Source organism: Pseudogymnoascus destructans (genome assembly GCF_001641265.1).
Source record: "Pseudogymnoascus destructans isolate 20631-21 unplaced genomic scaffold scaffold_9, whole genome shotgun sequence".
In the NCBI taxonomy this organism is placed as follows: domain Eukaryota; kingdom Fungi; phylum Ascomycota; class Leotiomycetes; order Thelebolales; family Thelebolaceae; genus Pseudogymnoascus; species Pseudogymnoascus destructans.
This window is the reverse complement of record NW_020167528.1, coordinates 773,840-796,341: the sequence shown is the minus strand read 5'-3', so window position 1 is coordinate 796,341 and position 22,502 is coordinate 773,840. Positions and strand designations below refer to the sequence as shown.

Genomic DNA, 22,502 nt, shown 5'->3' with positions numbered 1-22,502 from the left:
CCCAAGGTCCACGAATTGCTAGAGCATAATAGGCTCGCTACTATTGGCTAGAGCTTGACACGCTTGCCGACGGAAAGCCGAGAATCTTTTACGGTCCATTGCAACCTATTTCTCCCGACTATTTGGCCGACTATTTGGGGGACAATGAAAGTACCGATTTAATATCAAGTGCTTGCCCTTTTAATAGTTGTTTATTTTCTATTGTTAACTTTAGACTTTCCTCCAGTTATCAAAGGTTGATCATTTAATACGCAAATACTAGTCGATTGACGCATATTGTCAATCATGAGTTCTGTGATCACTCTCAATGGGCAGATTCTCGACAGGAAAACATATGATATTCACACACTCGCTCATTAGAATAAGTAGCCTATACATTCTCAGTATCACCCCTTTCTCCAGTACTATTTACATACAGACCACAAATCCCATCTGTTATGAGTGTATAAACCACTCAGTTCTCAATCTGAGAGAACCATTCTCAGCATGCTGACGAAATTTTCCTGCAACTTATGAACTTCCGAAACCTCTGGCTTCTGGGGTTCTCCAGCGGTCCTCCTGAGGATGTCTTGCCTCCTGGCTCTTCTCTTCCGCTCCGCTGTGATTGGATCCAACTCATCATCGTCTTCCTCCTCGTCATCTACGTCTTCTTCGCTGTAATCCATATCCTCTAGATCTGTCTGATCTATTCCAAAATCACTACTGCTGAACGCAATGCCTCCCGGGACAGCTTCAGGTTTAGTACCAGTCCCATCGGCGGCCATCTTTTGGCGGGTCTTCTCATTATGCCATTGTTTCCTGGCTTCTTGCCACGCAATGAGCTCGTCAACTTCTTTCTTTACCTTCACAGGGTCTACTTGATTAACAGATGCAGCGCCGGCAAAGAGGGCATTGATGTCGAGCTTTCCACCCTTTGGACCTTGGCGCAGGAATTCCAAAATGCCTTCTATCCAACCCATGAGTTTTTCAAAAAGCCCGTCGTCGTGGAGATGGACTTCATGGACAAACTTGTAGAAATTGTGTTCGTGACGCTGGCAGAGATCTATAAACGCTTGAACTGTCTGATTCGGATCCGTAGCTATGTCCTGCTCGTGGCATTTGTCGACGACCTATGCTAAGTCAGTAATGTATCTTCTGATGCAATCGGTAGACTTGCTTGTATCATATCATCAATGAAAACCGAGCAATCAGTCACGCTGTTGTAAACATTGGCGGATTTATACACCCTAACGAGTGGCTCGTAGAATATCGTAAACAGGTCGCGGAGAAGCTGAAGGGTGACAGGCTCTTCGATCAACCCCAGCAGCATCGACTTGTCGCGCTGTCGCGTGTACAGCTTGAGGAGCTGCTTTAGATATGAGAAAAGGTGAGCCCCTTGCTTCATCTCATTGTCAACGTTATCCACGGCGCTATTCCAGGCGACATAGGCATTGAAAATCTTTCCGATCTGTGGTCCATTCAATGGTGGCTCGATCAGTTCACTCCGAAGAATAGAAACAATCAAGTCCACTTGATCCGCCTCGGATTCAGCGCGGATGATGTTCTTGATCACTTCATCGGCGTACGTGAATTTCCTCAACCTATCAGAAAAGACGGGTTCATCAATGTTCTTGATCAAAGAATCAATCGACTTCTGATAAGCTCTTACCCCTTCGTTTAGTGCCATGCTGAAGATTCGTTGCATCAGTGATCGTGCACCAAATGGCTGGGCAAGGAATATGTCCAGAATGCTAGACATCACCGCAGCTGGATTCGCTATCCGGATTGCGTTCTTGATTAAAGTGTAAGGAATCATGGAATGGACCTTCTTGACTTGCGCAAACACCTCGGGGGAGTTATCCTCGGCAAGGAATAGATGATATATGGTGGCTGCAACCTCGATTCGCAGCCACTCGCAGAACTTCTGATATTGCAAGCTCATATCTTGGATGCTCTCCTTGACCTTGATCTCCTTGAATAGTTTGGTCAAGCCGTTAGTTTCAATAATGTCTCGGCGAAACCTGTCACAGTTAGTATTCAATTTTAGCAGACATATATCTTGACCCACTCTTCCATGTATATATTCAATTCAGCAGCTCGTTTCCGAGCAATTTCATAGAACTTATTTTGCTCTTTCAATCTTTTCTCGTCCATCAGTCTTCGCCTGTCGATATCAGTGACGTCGTCATCGCTAGGTGTGATATGGTGATGGGTTAGAAACTCTTCCATCGCCTTTGAACGAGCAATATCGGGGTTCCCTAGGAGTGTGCGAAGAAATGCCCTCAGCGAAATTCGCTGGGATTCACGTGGAAGCACCACAGGCTGCACAGGTAAGCTAAATACTGACAACAATACATACTGACAAAGACGGGTTTGAAAAACATACATCGTGATCGTTCGTGTTGTTGGAGTTTGATATCGATCGGTTCGATCGGTTGTCTATAGAGTTACGAGGTGAAGATCCGTCAATACCGAGAGCTTGTCCCGATGCCGATCGTCGATGGCCTTTGAGAATGTTAGAATTCTATCGAAAAGGATCTTTACTAAGTTTCTTACCTTCTACAGCCAGCATTCGCATTGACGCAGTAGTAGTGGTCGCTGTCCCATCTGCTACCGAAGTTGCCTGAGTGGAAACAGAAGATATCGAAGACGAATCACTGTCGTCACCCTTCGAGGAACCGAATAGGTTCGATGCTGTTGAATTCTGCTTATTCTTTTTCGGTGGTGCTGGCAAGATCTTTCCTGGAAACTCGTTTCGCAGATTTCTGTGCAGCTTTAAGAAATCGCCATATCTGCGGCCAGTGAAGTATGGCAGCTCTCCCTTCTTCCTTACTCTAAGAATGAACTCCTAAAAACAGAGTATCAGTAATAGCCACAAGTACCTGACACGAATGTCTTGATTCGACGGTGTTCACTCACAGCGTGTGGGTGGTGCCTGATGTTCCTCTTCACAGTTGTAATCCTTACACCTGCAATGTTAACGTCCCAGCCGTATAAGTAGTTTCCTTCAGGTAGCGTCGACAGGACACCCTGCTCAATGGCTCCTGATTCGACGATGCCCATTTCTGCGAACTTGATGCGCTCTTCATATCCAGAGGACGTAGGGATACCAGAAACCATCATCAGCTCGACCAGCTTCTGCGCTTTAAGGGACAATTTCCTGCGTTTTGTTTCCTCCAAACGATCTTCGGACGATGATATACGCTTATTTGCGAACGATTCGAGAAACTACAGGGTCGTCAGCGCGTATTCACAGTAGGGGTCTGTTTAGTCCGACTTACTACTTGTAGCTTATCCTGCCAGAACTCCTTCTCCTTTGCTTTATCCAAAAACGGGAATTCGCGAACATGATGAACGAAGATATATCGCAAAATAGGTAGATCTGAGTCTAACGGGGAGACTTCGCCGAATTCGGATCTGAAGGGCGCGCCGAATCTCTGGAGTGCGGTGGGCGAACTGAGCTCGTTGATTTCGGCTGTCACTTGTTGAGAAATGAGTTCCCGCTTGAGATCTGGGCCAAGTTAGCGGTGAGGTTTGTAGGCAGGAGAACAAGGACATACAATGCTCTTGCTTCCCACTGAGCTCATTGCCGCCGGCATTTTGCGAGGCTGCTGCTGGCTGAGTAGCTACCTTGGGGGCATTCAGATCTTGAACCGAAATCTCGCGGGAATCTGTAGCGTGAGCAGACATCCCTTCAATACTCGAGCGCTTCAGCCGCCGATTTTTTCGTGTTTTAGAGACTCAGGAGAAGTTGGGAATTGCTGTCAAGAAGTGACGTTATATTTGGTGGGGTAGAGAAGTGGGCGCGGCAACACAACAGAACCCAAAATCGACTTGCTGAAACAAAAACAAAAAAAATGTAGGCGATAGTTATATACTTTGAAGGAAAACTAAGATGCTGTGTTATCTATCAGAGCATTTTTACGGGAGGCCGATGGAGATGCGCTTTTCCTGTTCCTGCCACTGCTCTACCTCCCGAGGACGTATTGTGTCAGCCCCACCATTACGGAGGTGTTGTTCATAAGTTTTGTGAGTGGGCCCAAGTTGGAGCATGGGTACGCATAGGCTTGTTTGTACCTTTTTAACGCGTCAAAATTCCTACTACAGTAAAATCTCGATAACACGATGGATAGCATCCCGTAATTTCATATCGTGTTAACAAGATTATCGCGGTATCAAATACACGCGACTACGTTATCCAACTGTCCAAAGTGCCTTGAATGCCCTCATTTGCCTGCTTAACCTTGACAAGCCGCTCAAGCCGTTCTAAAGTTCTTAAATACTCCGTACTTAATACGCCACTATTCCCAGCCTCAAGAAACTCAATCAGAACTTGTGTGGCTTGTAAAGCTGACTTAGTTGTTGGCACAGGCAGCAAGACTTGCTCACTGCTTTCGTCATCATCTTGAGCTCCAGGATCCTCAACATCTTGAGTATAATGTGAAAGAACTTCTTGTAATGCCTCTTGATCTTGATCCTGCTCTCCACTACCGTGTATATTTTCTTCACTTGGATTAAGGAAGTTTGCAATATCCATAGCGTCATGAATTTGCCCAGAGTTTCGTACTTGATTGTACAAGTTGTCGAGTGCTGGAAGAGATTGGATTGAAAGCTGTATTGGGTTTCGAAGCATTGTGCTTTTTCAGAAGCAGTTATATATTGTTGTATCTGTAACATCATGATGCCAGGACCGAAGAAGCCAGCGAATAGCGAAGTGTAAGTTAATAGAGTTGAAGGGATTCATGTTATTCTCAAATGCATTAAGCATGTATTCAAGCCACTGTTGACAGTAATGGGCTTTAAGGGAGGCAATAATACCTTGATCAAGGGGTTGAAATCGACTTGTTGAGTTTGGAGGAAGCCAGAGAATTCGAATATTTGAAGGAGGTGGAGCTGCTTCAATAGCAGCAATATGTGCTGAGAAGTTGTCCATGGTAAGAAGTACACTCCTCGTTGTGCCGATATGTAAGTAAAAGGCTTGTAACCATTCAACCATAAGGAACTGATTCATCCAAGCTTTCTTGTTTGACTTCCAAACTCCTCCCATAGATCCTATGTTAACGTTTCGAAGAGCTCTTGGTGTTTTTGCATGCCCAATATGTTACGATGGTCATAGAGGTCATGATGCCAGTCCAGGAAAAGTAATCTAGATTGAATCTAAAGAGAGAAGAAGAAGAAGAAGGAAGGAAGTGTAATGGTGGGTGCACCAGATGTGAGAATCTAGCCACCCAAGGAAGGGATGATTTTACTAAGACAACACACTGTCTTAGGAAACAGAGCCAAAGGGTTGTAGCTTAGACTATTCCACAACGCAGCAATCAGGTGTGTGATGTAGTGAAGTGGTTCAGACAAGTTGCAACAAATGTTGAGTCTGGGAACTCAGGGGTAAGTCAGAGGTTAACACCTCACTGACTTTTCAGAAACAAGGAGTAACAAGATGAATGCTTGGAAGCTTGTAAAAGACGGGGAAGTATGTGATAGTCGATTTACTGTATTGCCTGCTTGCCCTTTCTTAAGGAAAGGGCAATCCTATTTATGCCAAAGGAGTGTAGTTCTCTCATTTTCCATGACTTTCCATGACTAACCAGGCTTGGTAAATGTATTAGAAATCAAGTGCGACCCACAACTAGCTTGCTAATCATGTAGTGAACGTAAGAGAATCCCATAGAACCATCTCTTGGGTTCCTAGCCTATAGGAAGTGAAAAGGAGGTCCAAGGTCAGAGTACCTATAGATAAATTATGTCATAACTTAACCAATCTTGTGGGTAACTAAGGAGCGATGACGTGTAATGAATCATAGAGGGTTGTAGAAGCTTCTAGAGCTATTGTTCATGTTCCTAGGCCTCTAGTTGGTAGAGATATGCCATGTGGTAGTATTGGCCCACCCCCTTAAGGAGGAGATTTTCTTAATAACTTGTTCAATGAGTGTTCAAATGATATGCCATGATGTATGTAGCATAAACAGATGTAGTAGAAGAGTTTGCAGCAATCGTTGAGTAGTATTGCTTCTGTTGTTGGTGTGATAAGCCAAGATATGTATGGTGACTTGTAGGTTTGAGGAGGAGATTTCTAAGTTTGCTCTTGAGTTTGATAGCAAACTGAGTGCAACGAATGTCAGTATGACAGTGGGGGAGAAACCTCCTGGTTTTGTGGTGGGTTCGATGGCGTATCGGTGATCTCTTCGTAGTCGGAAGTTATCACTTTCATTTCCATTGAACGTCCGCCTGCGCGGCGTCTGTCTTCGCGGTGGATTGCGAAATCCCGGCGATTCGCATCCGACTGGTATGCAGGATGTTTAATGGACGTTTCGCGTGAGTGGTAGGGCAAGGTGATCTCCTTGCTCCAGCTAGGAATCGGCGGGTACTCCTTTGGCCATACTAACCGGCTCTTTGCAGAGTCGAGTAGTATTCGGAAGTGGCTGAAAAGCTTCTTCCCAATTATCACATCTTGTGCTCCGAGGTCCAGGAGTACAAAGGGGCAGTTATATATTCGGCGTCCTTCGACTGTTAAGTGTAACCGAATATACTCCGATACGTGGCCTTGGATTTTGCGCTGAAATCCACGTATGGGTACAGAGTAGGGTAGTTTCCGTATGGGGCTCTGAAGCGCCTTCGACAGTCGTATTGCGAAAGGCTTGTTAATGACGAGGTAGCCGTTTGCTCCTGTGTCTGCTAGGGACTTTGTTTGCACACCGAGTCCATTCATACTCAGGGTCGTGTCGACTAAGAACTGGGTGCCTCCCAGGAGTTCTCGTAAGTCTAGTCCTCGCAGGTCACATTTGCGTAGACCTAGGAAGGAGCCTTCTCCTAGGCCTCATCGTTTTCCTCGAGGGACGCATCCGATTGAAGTTCCACAGCTTCTTCCCATTGTTCTGCTGCCTCGGGGTCGTTACGGTCCATTTCCTTGATAGTAGCGTTAAGGGGGCATTTGTCCTGGAAATGGCCGGGCTTGCCACACTTGAAACAGTTTCCTGAGGGCACAGGGACTGCGGTTCTCGGACGTTCCGGTATGGCTGGCTTGGGGAGGAATGCGGTTCGGGTGAACAGAGCGGATGTGGCTCGAGTCGGCTTCGACGCTGATGACGCCTTTGCCGTATCCGTGGTACATGTGGACGTCCTTGCGAGAGCAGGTAGCGGATTCAATTCGTTGTTCCGGCGCCGTTCCTGGTCGAAGGCGGTAAGTTCTCGTACCATGGTCTGGTATTCTCCCTTCCATTGGTTTTTGATGATCGCAACGCGGCTGCAGAATTGAGGAGTCAACTTGTTCCACATGTACCGAAACCATTCCGACTCGGAGACTTGTCCTGTGATAGCTGCACTTTGGAAACGAGCCTTGAACTCTGGGAAGGTTTCGCTAGCATGCCCTTTCTCTCCCATTTGCAGGTCATCGAAGAGGTTCCTGGCCTGTTCCGTCTCGTTGCCTGTGAGGTAGTATGAACCTAGTAGATCCATCATCTCCTCAGCACTGCGGAACCCATGCGTAGCGGACAGGTATTGGGGCTCTAGGTAGGTCTTCGCCAGGCCGGTCGTAGTTCCCCATATCAACGCTCTTCTCGAGACGTCGGTAAGATAGTGATCCTCATTAACTACGAGTCGGTCCCGAATCGAAGCGCTCCATTGTAAGAAGGTATGTTCTACCCCATCGCTGAGAGGAAGGATTTTCTCAGAGATGGTTGATTTCTTATAGCGATTCGGAGGGTTCTCGGTGTGCATTCGTGATGACCCTGGAATCGAGGGAGAACGAGTGTTCCGAAGAGGCGGCAATTGAACCGTCTCGGGTGTGTTTCGTGTACGAGGCGTTCGTTGCTCCGTAACTTCGACTGTGGGTATGGGGGCGTCCACCGGCGGTGTGGACGGAATTCTGGTCTGGGATGCCGACAGGATAACTAGTAGATCCTTGACCTCCTGTATCTGTGCTTCGAGGTGGGCCATTCGACTCGGGATGTCTTCGGATGGCACAGACGTCGTAGCTGCAGCGGTGGTTTGTCTGGTAGTCATTCTGGGCAGTTGACCGTCGTTGTCTTGGGGTATGTTTGATGTCGGCTTTTTCGACATATTGCCTCGGGTGTGTATCAGTACCGATACGAAAGAGCTTGACTTCCAGTAGCTCGTAGCTATCAACGCTCTTGTCCACAATTTCCTCTGTGCTATGAGGGGGTTCTTAAGGATCTCGTATCCTATTTGGCGCCAACGCGTCGGCGACTTTACCAGCTTGTTCTGAAGAATCAAACCCTGATCCACTGGCTGTCCGTGAGATCTCTGGAATCACGGCTATTTGAAGTCGTCAGGTCTCTCCTCCGAAACACCACTGAGTCGCAGTCGATGGTGCAATGGTAGTTCTCCTGAGTCGTTCCGTTGTGGGATATTATTTAAGTACGGCCGTCCCCGGCAGGCGTGATCTTTTTTTGTATAATGTAAGGACACAGGGCACCCAGCTCACAGTAATAGCATATGAGAGTGCGAGTCGGAGGCTAAACGGATGCTATCCTATAGGTCTACTACGAAGGATACAAAAAAGATGAAGGGGGAACCCCGTTGAGTCTGTTTCCTTAACTCCCGAAACGGGCCCGACTCGGTTATCCCAACCCTAGCCCTGAACCTTCCACCGCAACAGGTCTACATCGGCCCTGAACCCTATACACTTACCGTCCCCCACTATAGTGTAACTCGCTATATGCTCCTCTACTGGTTCGAAACCCCACCGAGTCGGATTCCATGCTTGTAGTGACCGTAACAGTTCTGAGACAGGTTCTTCGAGTATCTAGGTACGGAGGCATCCTTACACAAGCCTCAGTTACCCCTATTCAGGTCCAAGACTCAAACTTGTCCCAGATCAAGGATTTTGACCAAACTATGGACGATATATCATCTCTGATATGGGTTAAACCTTTCCAACCTTTCCAACCTGTCTAAGTAGACAACAACAAAGATATCCAAGTAAGGTCTTAGAATATCATTCATGAGAGCTTGGAAAGAAGCAGTGGAAGACAGCATTCAGAACACGCTATGGTCATTTTGAATACCAGGTAATGCCTTTTGGGCTTGCCAATGCACCTGCTTCTTTCCAAGCTCTCATGAATGATATTCTAAGACCTTACTTGGATATCTTTGTTGTTGTCTACTTAGACGACATTCTTATATACTCTTTAGACACTCAAGAGCATGTTCTACATGTTAGACAAGTCTTAGAGAAGCTATCTCAAGCACAACTCTTTTGCAAACTTGAGAAATGTCTTTTCCATATCTCTCAAGTTGATTTCTTGGGACATAGAATTTCAACAGAAGGCATTCAGATGGATCCTGAAAAGACAAAAGCAGTACAAACGTGGCCTATTCCTTCCAGCATTAAAGAGGTTCAGTCTTTCCTTGGGTTTGCCAACTATTACAGGAGGTTTATACCAAGATATACATCCTTGGCTTTACCCCTTACTCAATTACTTCACAAGGACACTTTGTATCACTGGGATAAGACACAGCAAGATGCTTTCGATGCTCTTAAAGGAGAATTCAAAGAAGGGAAAATGTTACTACACTTTAACCCCTTGAAACCTGCCACTCTTGAGACAGATGCCTCAGATTTTGCCATTTCTGGAATCTTATACCAAGCTCCAAAAGACAAACAAGAAGAGCTACAGCCTGTGGCATTTTACTCAAGAAAGCTATCAGCAGCCGAACAAAACTATCCCATTACAGACAAGGAACTGCTTGCCATAGTATGTTCTCTAAAGCATTGGAGATGCTACCTTGAAGGGGCAAACTATCCTATCACTATTTACAGTGACCATTCAAATCTCTTGACCTTTACAACCACTAAACAGCTCAATCGACGACAAGCAAGGTGGTCTGAACAACTAGGAGGTTTTTACTTTGTTATAAAACATGTCTCAGGGGCCAAGAATCAAAGAGCAGATCTCCTCTCAAGAAGACATGACTACCAAGATTCTGCTAAAATAAGCAATACAAAGGCCCTGCTAGACTCTACAAAGCTTATAGCAGCATCTTTAAGCAACCCTCGCATTACAGAGGACTTAGAGGGAAACTTATCCCCTCAAGACCAAGTTGCCCCCATTACCTCTTCTCAGAAACCAGAGACCTTTAAAGACTATACACCCTCAGCAACACTTCTTAAAGCATTCAAAGATGCTTACAACCACGATCCCTTTGCCAAAAGAACTTTGGAATACCTCCAGAAGAAAGGCTCCTCTCTTGAGAAAGTTGGACTACAAAATTTCTCAAAAAATCAGCAAGGACTTCTCTTATTCAAGAGCTATATCTATGTCCCAAGGGATAAACGATTACAGCTACACCTCCTACAGCAATTCCATGATGCTCCAGCTGCAGGGCACTTTGGCTTTGCAAAAACTTATGAACTTCTAACAAGAAAGTTCTACTGGCCTAGTCTAAGGACTACTCTTCAAGACTATATATCTTCTTGCACTACTTGCAACTTAAACAAACCTACACGGCAAAAGCCCTATGGCCTCTTGCAGCCTCTACCTATACCAGAACGCCCATGGGACTCCATATCCATTGACTTTATAGTCAAGTTGCCTCCTTCTATCCCAAAAGGGGGTGCTACCCCTTATGACTCTATCCTTGTGGTGGTAGAAAGGCTCACAAAAATGGCACACTTTGAGCCTTGCAATGAGACTATCACAGCTTCTGAACTTGCGTGGCTATTCCTCAAGGTGGTCTTTAAAAATCATGGAATTCCTGGACACTGGATCTCAGATAGGGGAGCAGTTTTCACTTCAAACTTTTTTAAGGAGTTCTCTAAACTTTTAAACATGGAACAACGCTTTTCTACAGCTTATCACCCTCAAACAGATGGCCAGACAGAGAGAGTCAACTCTGTACTTGAACAATATCTAAGAATTTATACAAACTATGCTCAAGACAACTGGGCAGATCTTCTCCATCTTGCAGAATTTGCTTACAACAACACGGTCTCTAACACCACAAAAGAGACACCTTTCTATGCAAACTATGGTTATCACCTAGGTTTGAAGTGGCAGAACTTAATTGTCCTGAAAATCTCAAAAACCCTTCTGCTACTGAAAGAATCATCTACCTTAAGGGCCTCCAGGACTATCTCAAGGTCCAAATACAGCGTGCACAAGACGAGCAGGCTCAGGCCTTTAACAGGGGGGTGGTTGCACCACAATTCAAAGTTGGTGATCAAGACTTTTTGTCTAGAAGACATATCACAACTACTAGACCATCAGACAAACTTGATACTAAAAGACTTGGACCCTTTAAGATCACAAGGACTATTGGCAAGAATGCTTTCGAGCTTGCATTACCACCTACTTGGACTATCCATAATGTCTTCCATGCATCTCTCTTGTCTAAGGCACAAGAAAGTTCCTTAAGACCACTTCAGTCTCCTCCACCTCCTGTTCTGATTTTGGATCAACCAGAATATGAAGTAGAGTCTATCCTTGACAAAAAGACACTTAGAGGTCAGGACTACTTCCTCGTTAAGTGGAAAGGCTATCCTACAAGTGACAACACTTGGGAGCCTAAGAGAAATCTAAAAAATGCATCCACGCTGATTCTAGAATTTCTTTCTAAGAAAGCCACATGGCTAAAGGGCAAGCACACAGCTAACAAACGTCCTTAAGAGGGGTATCATGTCATACTGACATTCGTTGCACTCAGTTTGCTATCAAACTCAAGAGCAAACTTGGAAATCTCCTCCTCAAACCTACAAGTCACTATACATATTTTGGCTTATCACACCATTACACCCTCATTATCTTCAAGGGACAGAACATACTACAGAGCTGGATTCCAAAGGAGGTTATAAGCAAATGGCACTTCTCTGCAAATACAAAAGGGTGGACAAGCAATCTTCATGGATTAGAGTGGCTAAAACGTGTTTTTGAGCCCTCTACAAGAGCAAAGGCAACACTTTCAAATGGACAACTACAACAAAGGCTCCTTATTTGCGACGGCCATGACAGCCACATAAGCGGGAGCTTTATATCACACTGTATACAGAATCAAATATCGCTCCTTATACTACCTCCTCATACATCACATGTGCAACCACTTGATGTTGCGATTTTTGGACCTTTGAAAAAACACCTCACAACAGCCCTCTCACACCTTAATGAGGCGCAGCTCCTATGCATACAGAAAGCAGAATGGATGGATGCATACATACAAGCAAGAGCAGCTGCTTTTTCAAATTCAAATATCAATTCTGCTTGGAGAGGGAGTGGGCTACAGCCGTTCCAGCCACAAACAGTCATTCGCGCAGCTACGCTTCCTACTACAGACGTTGTAGTAGAACGGCCAAGGACACCTACAGAGCATGACATTTTTGAGAAGGTATTTTTGAATAGCAGTCCACCTGATTTTCAAACACTTCACAAAGCAAATACAGTTCTGTCTACTACAATAAGTCATGGCATTCTCAACACTCCTACAAAGCGATATATTCATAAGTTAGCAGATGAGACAGAGCGGCTTAACACACGCCACATACTACAGCAAAGAGAGACGGATAACTTGCGCAACATAATTCAGAAAAGAAGGGAGCAAAAGAAGGGTAAAAGAGCTGTTTTAAAGGGTCAATTCCACATCTCTACAGAAGAACTCTGGTGGCAGGTAGCAGAAGCAGAAGCAGTAACAACAACAGCTTCACAGAGGCCTAGAACAACACCACAACTTATAAACAAAGCTACAATTGACTAGATAGAGAGAGCGAAGAAGAGCTATATGATAGCGATTTGGATGAATTGGCACTGTAGTAATTGAATTATTTGCGATTTTCTAACTTGGTGGTTTGGTGGTCTGGTCCTGGATTTTGGTGGGGTAGCCGGTCCGGCCATGTAGCCGGTCTGACCACGACCTACGTTACTGAATAGATTATTCCTAAATGATTAGGTACGAATTTAACTAAATAGGAAAGGCTAGAAATACATTTTTAATATATATTATGAAGTTGTTGTTGAGTTATTATCTTGTAAATTTCTCAATTTTAGGTGGGAAGTTCAGTGATCGCTTCGCTTTTGAAATACGTTAGCTACAATAGACATATAGTGCCACAGAATTGTAAATTTGGAACAGGTTACGAGTACGTTGGACTCAATATATCGACCCCTCAAACATACAAGTCACCGTGCAGGTAGCCAAGGCCGGATCAAGGCCATATAAAAGAAATAATCTTGGCCCTCATTACCGTATCCGTTGAGTCCACTCTCAACGGACAAGACTCAGTTATTTGGCTTCTCGCAGACATCTCAATCATCACAGTTCGAGGCAGTAGTTTTCAATAGTTCCGGCAATATTAACATTATAATTCGTCGAATACTTTAAGCCGCGGATCGTCCTCGCGAGTGTCGTTTGGTGACTTTCGTAGCCCCTCCAGGACATTAGAAACTTGAGTCTCTATAGTCAGGCTCTCATTTACCAGACCTCTCTCAAAGTCTAGCACACCATTCTTACTGTCCTGAGCGTTCAGTCCATCCATTATGCCCGGCCCTGGGCTCCGTGCTGGTATATACTGAAATATGAGCAGTCCGACCAGCACCACCACTGTTGTGGCGCTGAGGCCCCAGAATAGCTTTATTCTCTTCCGGGTCTTCTCCTGCCACTGGTCTTCAACCTTGGCCCAGCGCTCTGCCCTCTTTCTGATCACTTCGACTCTGGCCCCTAGCTTGTTCACCTTCTCCCTGCCGGTCTGTATCCGCGCTTGTAAAGATTCTATCTTCGTTTGTGGTTCTTTGAAGTCACCAAAGGCTTTTATCTGCTCTTGTATCTCCCTCGCGACATCTTGTGAATCATCGTCAAAGTCTTCGTTTAGCTGCCTTGCGATCAAAGACAGCTCTTTCAGTGAGGCAATCGAAGCTTGTAGTACACTGAGCTTCTCTAGGACGGAATAATATGTATTATCGAGGCGGCTCGTTGTGGTATTTGAGAGTATTCGTAAATCATGTAGGGACTTCCTTGGATCCCTGGGGAAGACATCAGCGACAGCTACTGTATATGTAAGGGACTACATACCTAACAAGGTCCCTGTCCTTGCTTCCTATCCCAATAGCGTCAAAAGGACGCTTCCTCTGCTCGGGCGCAGCTCCATTTGCAGACATTGTTGTGAAGCGCTCTGCGAATAAACCTCATCTACTCAACGACTTTGATCGATAGCTCTTACGTTGGGGCAGGTATGACATAGCAGGCCCGTTGGGTCTACCGTAAGACCTTGGGTTCTAGGCGTATTGGGCATGTCTCATCGGCATAGAGCACGAGATTCTACAAGAGGAGTTGGCGAATATCTCAGTCCCTCGTGAACTAAATAGTTGGTCATTTGACATGTGGTTCTGGGACCCCAGTTCTTGGTTAGTGGTGGCACGTTGTGGCCGTGCGGGTAACGAGAGGTTGTGGACTGACCGCCCCCGCAATCCCTGTGCTGGTAGTACTGCCACCACGAAAATGTCTACGGAGTAGCGTCTACGAATATACAAATTATATTTTAATATTAGCCGGAAATAATCAAATACAAGCCAGTATAAGTAGCTTTCAATAATATATGAGGTGTAGTTTGTACCAGTGGTAGTATTTGTCCACAGCTTCCCGTAGTAGCAAGGCTGATGGGCCTTGTTCCAAACCCAAATGAGAACCACCAAATGCCTCTCCACCAGCCCAGACCTCTTTTGAATGCCAGTTCAAAACTGATAGATTATAGACTGTCGCAAACCATCACACTCAGAGATATCGCAAGGAGCGCGCAATTAATCCAGTGAGAGTGAGCTTCTTTGACACTTCATATATCATCGTTAGGCTTATATCCCTTCAACTATGCCCTGAATCAAGATCCCCAACGCCATCCTCTGCATAATTACGCCCGCAATCCATGTATACAGCTTATCGATGCAATCTCTCCATCATGACTTGATCATCTTATTCCTCTTCTCCTTCCTCTTCAGCCTCTCCACTCTCTTCCTGTGCATTGTCTCTGCTAGCTTCTCGTATCGCGCCTTCTCCTCCTTCGCAGCACGCTTGTCCTTGAGCGCTGTTATCCTCCTCTGTAAATATATTAGCAACAGTCCGCTAATCCTTGGTTCTGAAAGAAAGCTGTGCGCTCTCGGATCGGTCTGCCACTTACTTGGCGCTCGGCTTCCTTCTCTTCCTTCATCTCCTTCTCCTTTGCCTTCACAACGTTCATGGCCACTCTCTCCGCATTACGTTTCTCATACGTATCATTGCCAGCTTTCGGGCGAAATGCGCTCTTCAAAGCGTGCCATTGCTTTCCTAGTAAACTGTCAGTGCGAGCTTCAACGACAGCAATTTTTCAAGACATACCGTTTTTGCGAATTCCATAGGCAGGTTTCTCCGCTGGCTGGCTTACAGCATCTGCGACGGCGGTAGACATAATTCCGGCGATTTTGCTGGCAAGAAAGTCGGGAATGCGTGTTGAAAATAACGTTATTGGAAAGTGTTTCCCTTATCGATTTGGTGGATAAAAGATTCGGGAAGCATAAATTATCCGCACTATAGTTTTTCCCCACACCGAAAATATAATCTGATGATCTGATAAAGCATCAGAACAACCATGCAGTTTAAAGGTAGCGGTCCGTTTTTATCTATTTGCGCGCGCAAAACAGCAAGGTAACACAGGGACTTTGCGCCATTATCTACCACCAAATTATCTCATACAAAAATCTCTCATATATACCTGATCAAGACAAGCCAAGCCCTAAACCCAACAACATTGTCACAAGTGAACGTGTTTGCCCCGCACTTCATCTCACCGACCGCAATCTCTACTTTCCTGACCGCCCCTCTCTCTTCAAAATGGTAACTCGATAACAACTGCCACACGCTCTTTCGGTTTACAAATTTAAATACGCAATTTACACATTGCGGGAGCATATTCTGCTCCAAGTGACTTGCAATGGACGCCACAGACCGCCAGACTGGTGCTGAGTCACCGAAGAGTATGGTCTTGGAGCAAGCCCCCAGACTCCAGATCAACGGGGCGAGTGCACTGATGGATGCGGTTGAAGATGTCTTATTTGGCTCTGTAAGTGTTCTACTGTTACTCATTGCGTCTCCTTTAAGCATTGTCCAAAGGCTGACTCTATGCAAGATTGCAGGCATTGCAGGAAAATTCATCGAGTACCCATTCGACACCGTGAAGGTTCGGCTACAGTCACAACCCGATACCAAACCTCTTCGATACGCTGGGCCACTCGATTGCTTCAGGCAGTCCTGGCGTCAGGAAGGCATGGCCGGCCTATACCGAGGGATCAGTGCTCCACTAGTCGGCGCAGCATTGGAGAACAGCAGTCTTTTCGTCTCCGAACAAGCGGCACAGAAACTGCTATTCGCCTCCGGATTATACAGTTCAGATACCCCCCTACCTCTCTCAGCATTGTTCTGCACAGGCGGTGTGGCAGGAGCAGTCACCTCCCTCGTCCTCACGCCCGTCGAGCTCGTCAAATGCAAGATGCAAGTACCGACCGCCACCAGTCCCGATGGCCTAATCGCAAAACACGACACCGTCTCCTCCATCATCCGCAACGTTTTCCGCCACCGAGGCCTCATGGGCTTTTGGCACGGGCAAATGGGAACGTTGATTCGTGAGACTGGAGGGTGCGCTGCGTGGTTCGGGAGCAAAGAGACTGTCTCTATGCTCTTCCGCAAATACAACGAAAAGAAGGGAGGCACAGCGGATCCGCACGTGCTCGGGTCTGTCCACCCTCCGTTGCCGCTATGGCAGCAGGCGGTGGCTGGTGCGACGGCAGGAATGTCATATAATTTCCTGTTCTTCCCTGCTGATACGGTTAAGTCGCGGATGCAGACCTCGGCAGTTAATGGACCCGAGAAGCAAGCAAGCTTCTGGGCGGAAGGAAAGGCGCTTTGGAAGCAGGCGGGCCTCAAGGGGATGTATCGTGGTTGTGGGATCACTGTTTTTAGATCGGCACCTGCATCAGCGTTTATTTTTATCATATATGATGGTTTGAAGAGGGAACTGCATTTCTCTTGAGCTGAGAGAATGGCGTTTGGAGATAGAGGCTACATTGTTGTTAGATGATGGGTCGTCTTTGATGAGCATTCGGGCACTTGGGCGACGCCAAACCGGTACATGAGGTTGGAGGAAAGGATTATTGGTTTAGAGGGGAGACTTGGTTCGATACAGCGGCAGACATATGGACGGCGTTTTGGGCTTCTTTTCTATAGATTGATGAGTAACACGAAACAACATATTTTTTAAGAGTGATAACTTTACATTTATTTTCCAACAAAGCCTAATCTACAGTAATGACAGGAATAAAGCCACTGACGATACATTTTGTTTCCCCTAAATACCACAAATAGTCCAATTTCCAATTAATCCGTCCCTTCCCTTCCCTTTCCGTCTCGTATCACATCCAGCGGTAGCATACATCCATCCTAAGGCTTCTCATCAACAAACTTAGTGTGTCCCGGCTTCGACGACGGCGGGGAATCAACAGTCTTATCCGACAAATCCCAGTTATTCAAATACCCAACCCCAACACTCAAATAAGAAGCATAGCACAACCACCCCAAATAAGGAACCATGCACCACCCCGCCACCGCATCAACCTTGCCCCAGAGGTACGTCATATATCCGACTGTACCAGTGAGCGCGAGGATATCAACGGTTGCTTCGATAGGGCGCTTAGCTACGAAGAACAGCGGCATCCAGATGAGATTCAGACCCAGCTGGATCGTGTAGAGCGTTGCTCCGTGCTTGGTTGCTTGGATGACGTTGGGGGAGCGGAGGGGGGAGAGGCCGGAGTTGCAGGCGCGGAAGGCGCCGTAGCCCATGAGGCCGTAGAAGAGGGCCCAGAGGGGGCCGAATATCTCGGGGGGTGGGCGGCAGGGAGGCTGCTTGAGGGCCATGTAGTTATTTTGGTTCTCACGGGCTGGGTGGGGGTTAGTTTTTGGAGTTGAGAAGAGGGGGGGTGAGATGGTACATACGTCTCGATGAGAATCCAACGGCGGTTCCCAGAGCCACGGGGAGGAGAATGGAGGTGGCCGGGTTGAGGAGGATCCCCGAGGGGATCGTGAGTGAGGGTATGTAGGTGGTCATCGTTGCAACCTGGGGGATGAATTATCAGTTTTTAATTTCTTTAGTAGCTTTCGGAGAGCGTAAACTGGGATAGAAAGACGTATTAAAAGGTCAAATGAATAAGCAGCAGCCCTGAATAGACACTGAAGGTAGACATTAAGTGTCAAATTGGCTTCAGAACCACTGTTCATACTGGGGCGATTGTCGCCTTCGCCCTACGTCATAAGCTCTTATCACGAAGCTCTTCCCCATAGACACTCATGTGCAGCATTGATGCGATAGGCACTGTGAATATGAATTGAAAATGGAAAACTCACCTATTCTGTTTTGTACAATTGAGCAATTCTTGAATTGGGTAGGTAGTTTTTAGGAAATAAACAATGAAGTGTGAAGAGGATACAGAGCATGGAACTTGGTCTCACCTTGTTTGTGGCCCGTCATGACACAACGGGGCGAGGAATGGTGGGAAGGTTACTAAGTTATGGCGGATATGCTAAATATGCTAAAGCAGCGTGGTAATGTTGGTTCACGCGGTGCTGGGGGACCACTTGCAGCACCAAGTACCACCATTGACACCACTGCACCCAATAGCCTGCCGTACCCGACCCTTAGCGCCCCCCAAAGTCACAACGCCGACCTCTACTGTTACTGTACAAGCTCTCCCACGCCTCATCTTCTCCGCATTTCGATCTTCCCAAGTCCACCCTCCTCCATACATTCTACCCGCCTCTTATTCCGCCTCCAATTCATCGAGGAGCTTCGTTTTGCGCGCTGAAGCTGCTTCGTACTATTCAATCTCTTGTTGGTTACATCCTTCCCTCGCACCAATTCTTGCATTCAATACCTTCCTGTTTCTTAGACCTATATACTGGCTTTCGCTCCTCCCCATCTCAAAACCTCACATGCACACCTCCGCTGCCTTCAATCATCGGCGTTAGATAGCCTCTTCATACTTCACTTGCACCTCCCTTGTTTTCACATTATTTGCGCACCTCTACCTTACCTTATCCTATACTTTTGAAGCAATCCTCTGACAGTCAATCATGTCAACAAACAGCAGCTCCTTCGGTGTCACAACCTCATCACAATCACTGGGTATAACTTGACACGAAGCAAACGCGAGCTCTTTGTGGCTACAAAGCCAACAAAGCCGCCACGACTTATTTCCGATTCTGTATACCAAGCAGCAACAACAGTTGAACCTCGGAAATGGCGAGCTACCAATACAGCAGAGAACCTCCCCTCACGCGATCGCCGACGGAGAGGGATACCTGGACTAATCGGGATGATGCGAGGCCAAATGACCGCCCAGAACGCCCGGATTCTTTCTATCGTGGCAGATCTCCTGGTATGTGATTTATTATACTTGCCATTTGTGGCCTGTTTGGCCTCCGGCATGACTCCGAGGTGTCATTGCTCTTCGAGGTTTGGCTTTTTGAGTTTACATTCACTTCACACCTCCTCAAAACTGAAGTCATGCTCATGTTCATCATTGCGGCTACGTTTTGGTACTTCTTTGAATGACATTTACTTATCACGCCCGTTACAGGTGCCAACCGCCAACGTAGGCCACGAAACCGCTCCCGTTCGCCATTAGCAGTTGACCGATACGAACCTGGCCCTCGGCTACCTCGCGACGATTATGGCGGACCCAGAGATCGAGATGAGCGACGCAGGCCATCACCAGGGCCTGCCCATATCGACCGATACATTCCAGGCCAGGATTCTGGCAGTGCTCCTATCACAGTGAATCCACTAGCCGATCCATCGAAGCTACAATTTCAAGTGGGGTTTTCATACTTTGGAGAATGGTGGAGGACGAATGAGAAGATCAAGGAGGAGAAAGAGCGACAAAAGACTGGTAGGAGGCGGGAGCCAGAAAGAGTTCGCGGTCAACGCGAGTCTCAGGGAGATCGCGACAAGGAAAAGGCACGCATACAGGTCGCGTACGACGCATATAAAGAAGACCTACAGGCAAAAATGGCGAAAACGTTTGTTCAGGAGCACAAAAACGAGCAGTGGTTTCAAGAGAGGTACATGGCTGAGGTTAGAGAGCCACTGAAGGCGAGGCTCAATGACTTTCGCCGCCTAAATTATACCCGATGGGAGCGGGATTTGGATGCAGGGATATTCGACGAGTACTCACTGGAGGGCATTCCAAAGGGCGAAATAAATAGCTCGGGCACCCTTATTGAGAAAGAGGAGGGCGAAACTACAGCAGCGAACGAGGTCCTTGGAGTTGGGGATCTCTTACCTTCGAAAGGAAGTGATATAAGAGACGAAGATGCTTTCCTACCGACACTACTCATCAAAACGATCGCCCCTCACGTCAATCGTGATAACGTGGTTTCATTCTGCAAGGAACACCTTGGCGAGGGCGAAGGAGGCTTCAAATGGCTCAGTTTGAGCGACCCTAACCCAAGCAAGCGATATCATCGGATAGGCTGGGTTATGCTGAATCCCGGATCAGATGCCCCTTCCCCTTCATATCGTCCCGAAGCAAATGAAGGGGATGGCGAGGCACCAGAACAGCCGGCTGCCCCAGTATCTGTAGCCGACAAGGCTTTGGAAGCCATCAATGGCAAACAAGTTAAGGATGAAGTGCGCGGGGACTTTACCTGTCATGTCGGCGTCCACGTGCCACCTTTGATGCCAAGGAAAAAGGCTCTTTGGGACCTGTTCTCCGCTCCTGAGCGCATCGAGAAGGACCTTGACCTCGCTTCGAAACTGATCAATAAGTATGAAGAAGACTTTGGATCAGATTTCAATGCCGTTCTCAAGATTGAAGAGAAGGTTGATGAACTCAAGAGCCAGGGACTCATCAAGCCTGCGGTACCTGCGCCGAAAAAGGCTAAGTCTGAACGCAACGGCGACGAGGCTATGGCCGATGTCGAAGAAGGCGAGGAAGATGAGGAAGACGAAGGCGCGGTCGATGATGAAGTTGACGATGATGAACTGCTGGTCAGGAAGAAACAACTTGATCTAATGGTTGAGTACTTGCGAAGAGTCTTCAACTTCTGCTTCTTCTGCGTTTTCGAGAGCGATTCTATTCATGAACTGACTCGCAAGTGTCCGGGTGGCCATCTTCGTCGCCCAAGAAATACGTTGACAGCCTCAGCCAAGGCTGCAGCACGTGCTAGCGCCAACGGCGAGCCCCTTCCTGACAGGAAGAAGAGTGATGCAGAGGAGCGCGAGGCTCCTGGTTCGCCGGAGACGGACAGAAAGTTCAACCGCAATAGCACTGCATCGAAAACGGAGCAGCAACTTCAGCGTGCGTTCAATTGGGTAAAGACTTTCGAGGAGAAGATCTTGCAGATCATTGAGCCGGAGGACATCGATGTTCGCAAGCTTGGTGGAAGACCAGTGGAAGAGGCAGTGGAGGAGGAGATGGACAAGCACGTGAAACAGGAAGACGAGCATAAATACCGCTGCCATGTTCCGGAGTGTACGAAGCTCTTCAAAGAAGAACATTTCTGGAGAAAGCACGTGGAGAAGAGACATCCTGAGTGGCTTGAAGGTATAAAGAAAGAAGTAAGTCAACGCCTAACTCAGCACCCGGGCTTTTACTAACAATACCCAGTTTGAGCTAGTTAATACCTACGTCTCCGATCCAGCACACATTGCTCCCTCCCGTTCCGACGCGAACAGCAACGGCCACTTCCCACCCGCCAACGGCCACCAGCCTGCAGGCACACCCCGCGGCTTCAACCTAAACTCCTTCGGTATGAATGGGATCCCCCCACTCGGCAGCTTCGGCCCACCAGGCCAATTCCCAGCCTTATTCGCTGGTCACTCCGTCCAAGCACCTCTTGGATGGGCACCCGGCGGCGACGACCGTAGCGGAGGTTCCATCCGCCGCGGCGGCGGACGCTTTGGAAACCCACGTGCTGGCCCATACGATAGACGCCCAACGGACAGGAGATGGGGCAATGAAAGCGGCAGGCTCAGTCCCCCCGGTGGCCGGAACGGCAGGCCTGGCGCGACTGGTGCGGGGAGATGGGGCGATGGAGCTGCAGGTGGTGCGGCCCCTCCGCCGAGAGAGGCAGTGGTAGGGAGGAGTCTGAAGAGCTACGAAGACCTTGATGCGGTTGCCGGCGGGGCGGGCGGGGAGTTGAATTACTAGGTGCCGGTACTGCTGATTGCTTGCTTTTTCTCTGGAGTGGAACGAGTAGGGTTATATGCCGGCAAGGTTCAGGGCGTATCCAATTGCATGGCATAGTAGAAGCTTGCGGGGTTCTGTCGGGTCGCGGCTCTGGTTTAGCTGGCTGCTCAGGCTACAGCTTTCGATTATGGGGTATTGCTGGCGATTTTTTTTGCACGGGGGGGAATTGGGACATTGGGAATTAGGGTAGCTCGCAAAAGCTCGTTGTAAGATAGCATATAGTTTTCTCAAGTGGCAATACAGGGCATATTTTGCATTATGGGGTTTTATGGCTGTGGATTCATAATGCCAATGTAAAGTGATAGGATCTCTCTC

General features: G+C 47.3%; 6 protein-coding genes across 6 annotated transcripts; 2 read left to right on the top strand and 4 right to left on the bottom strand.

Annotated features, from left to right (window-relative positions):
- Positions 1–138: 138 nt before the first annotated feature.
- On the bottom strand, positions 139–3,947 carry VC83_04313 (uncharacterized protein). The gene is made up of 8 exons (XM_024467948.1): positions 3,540–3,947; positions 3,261–3,490; positions 2,899–3,207; positions 2,536–2,827; positions 2,366–2,484; positions 2,048–2,301; positions 1,157–2,000; positions 139–1,109 (listed from the first exon to the last, which is right to left on the bottom strand). The coding sequence occupies exons 1-8, from the start codon at positions 3,667–3,669 to the stop codon at positions 462–464; spliced, it is 2,826 nt and encodes a 941-aa protein (XP_024324624.1). The 5' UTR covers positions 3,670–3,947; the 3' UTR covers positions 139–461.
- A 9,142-nt stretch (positions 3,948–13,089) lies between these two features.
- VC83_04312 (uncharacterized protein) lies at positions 13,090–14,303 on the bottom strand. The gene is made up of 2 exons (XM_024467947.1): positions 13,993–14,303; positions 13,090–13,943 (listed from the first exon to the last, which is right to left on the bottom strand). Exons 1-2 carry the CDS (start codon positions 14,076–14,078, stop codon positions 13,283–13,285), a joined length of 747 nt encoding a protein of 248 aa, XP_024324625.1. The 5' UTR covers positions 14,079–14,303; the 3' UTR covers positions 13,090–13,282.
- A 452-nt stretch (positions 14,304–14,755) lies between these two features.
- Positions 14,756–15,508, bottom strand: VC83_04311 (uncharacterized protein). The gene is made up of 3 exons (XM_024467946.1): positions 15,289–15,508; positions 15,092–15,237; positions 14,756–15,011 (listed from the first exon to the last, which is right to left on the bottom strand). Exons 1-3 carry the CDS (start codon positions 15,356–15,358, stop codon positions 14,871–14,873), a joined length of 357 nt encoding a protein of 118 aa, XP_024324622.1. The 5' UTR covers positions 15,359–15,508; the 3' UTR covers positions 14,756–14,870.
- A 35-nt stretch (positions 15,509–15,543) lies between these two features.
- ARG13 (Amino-acid transporter arg-13) lies at positions 15,544–17,211 on the top strand. The gene is made up of 2 exons (XM_024467945.1): positions 15,544–16,009; positions 16,076–17,211. The coding sequence occupies exons 1-2, from the start codon at positions 15,881–15,883 to the stop codon at positions 16,973–16,975; spliced, it is 1,029 nt and encodes a 342-aa protein (XP_024324623.1). The 5' UTR covers positions 15,544–15,880; the 3' UTR covers positions 16,976–17,211.
- Positions 17,212–17,215: 4 nt separating this feature from the next.
- On the bottom strand, positions 17,216–18,468 carry VC83_04309 (uncharacterized protein). Its single transcript, XM_024467944.1, has 3 exons — positions 18,343–18,468; positions 17,935–18,055; positions 17,216–17,879 (listed from the first exon to the last, which is right to left on the bottom strand). Exons 2-3 carry the CDS (start codon positions 18,044–18,046, stop codon positions 17,383–17,385), a joined length of 609 nt encoding a protein of 202 aa, XP_024324411.1. The 5' UTR covers positions 18,047–18,055; positions 18,343–18,468; the 3' UTR covers positions 17,216–17,382.
- Positions 18,469–18,715: 247 nt separating this feature from the next.
- VC83_04308 (uncharacterized protein) lies at positions 18,716–22,451 on the top strand. The gene is made up of 4 exons (XM_024467943.1): positions 18,716–18,826; positions 19,083–19,373; positions 19,575–21,556; positions 21,606–22,451. The coding sequence occupies exons 2-4, from the start codon at positions 19,235–19,237 to the stop codon at positions 22,146–22,148; spliced, it is 2,664 nt and encodes an 887-aa protein (XP_024324410.1). The 5' UTR covers positions 18,716–18,826; positions 19,083–19,234; the 3' UTR covers positions 22,149–22,451.
- Positions 22,452–22,502: the final 51 nt, after the last annotated feature.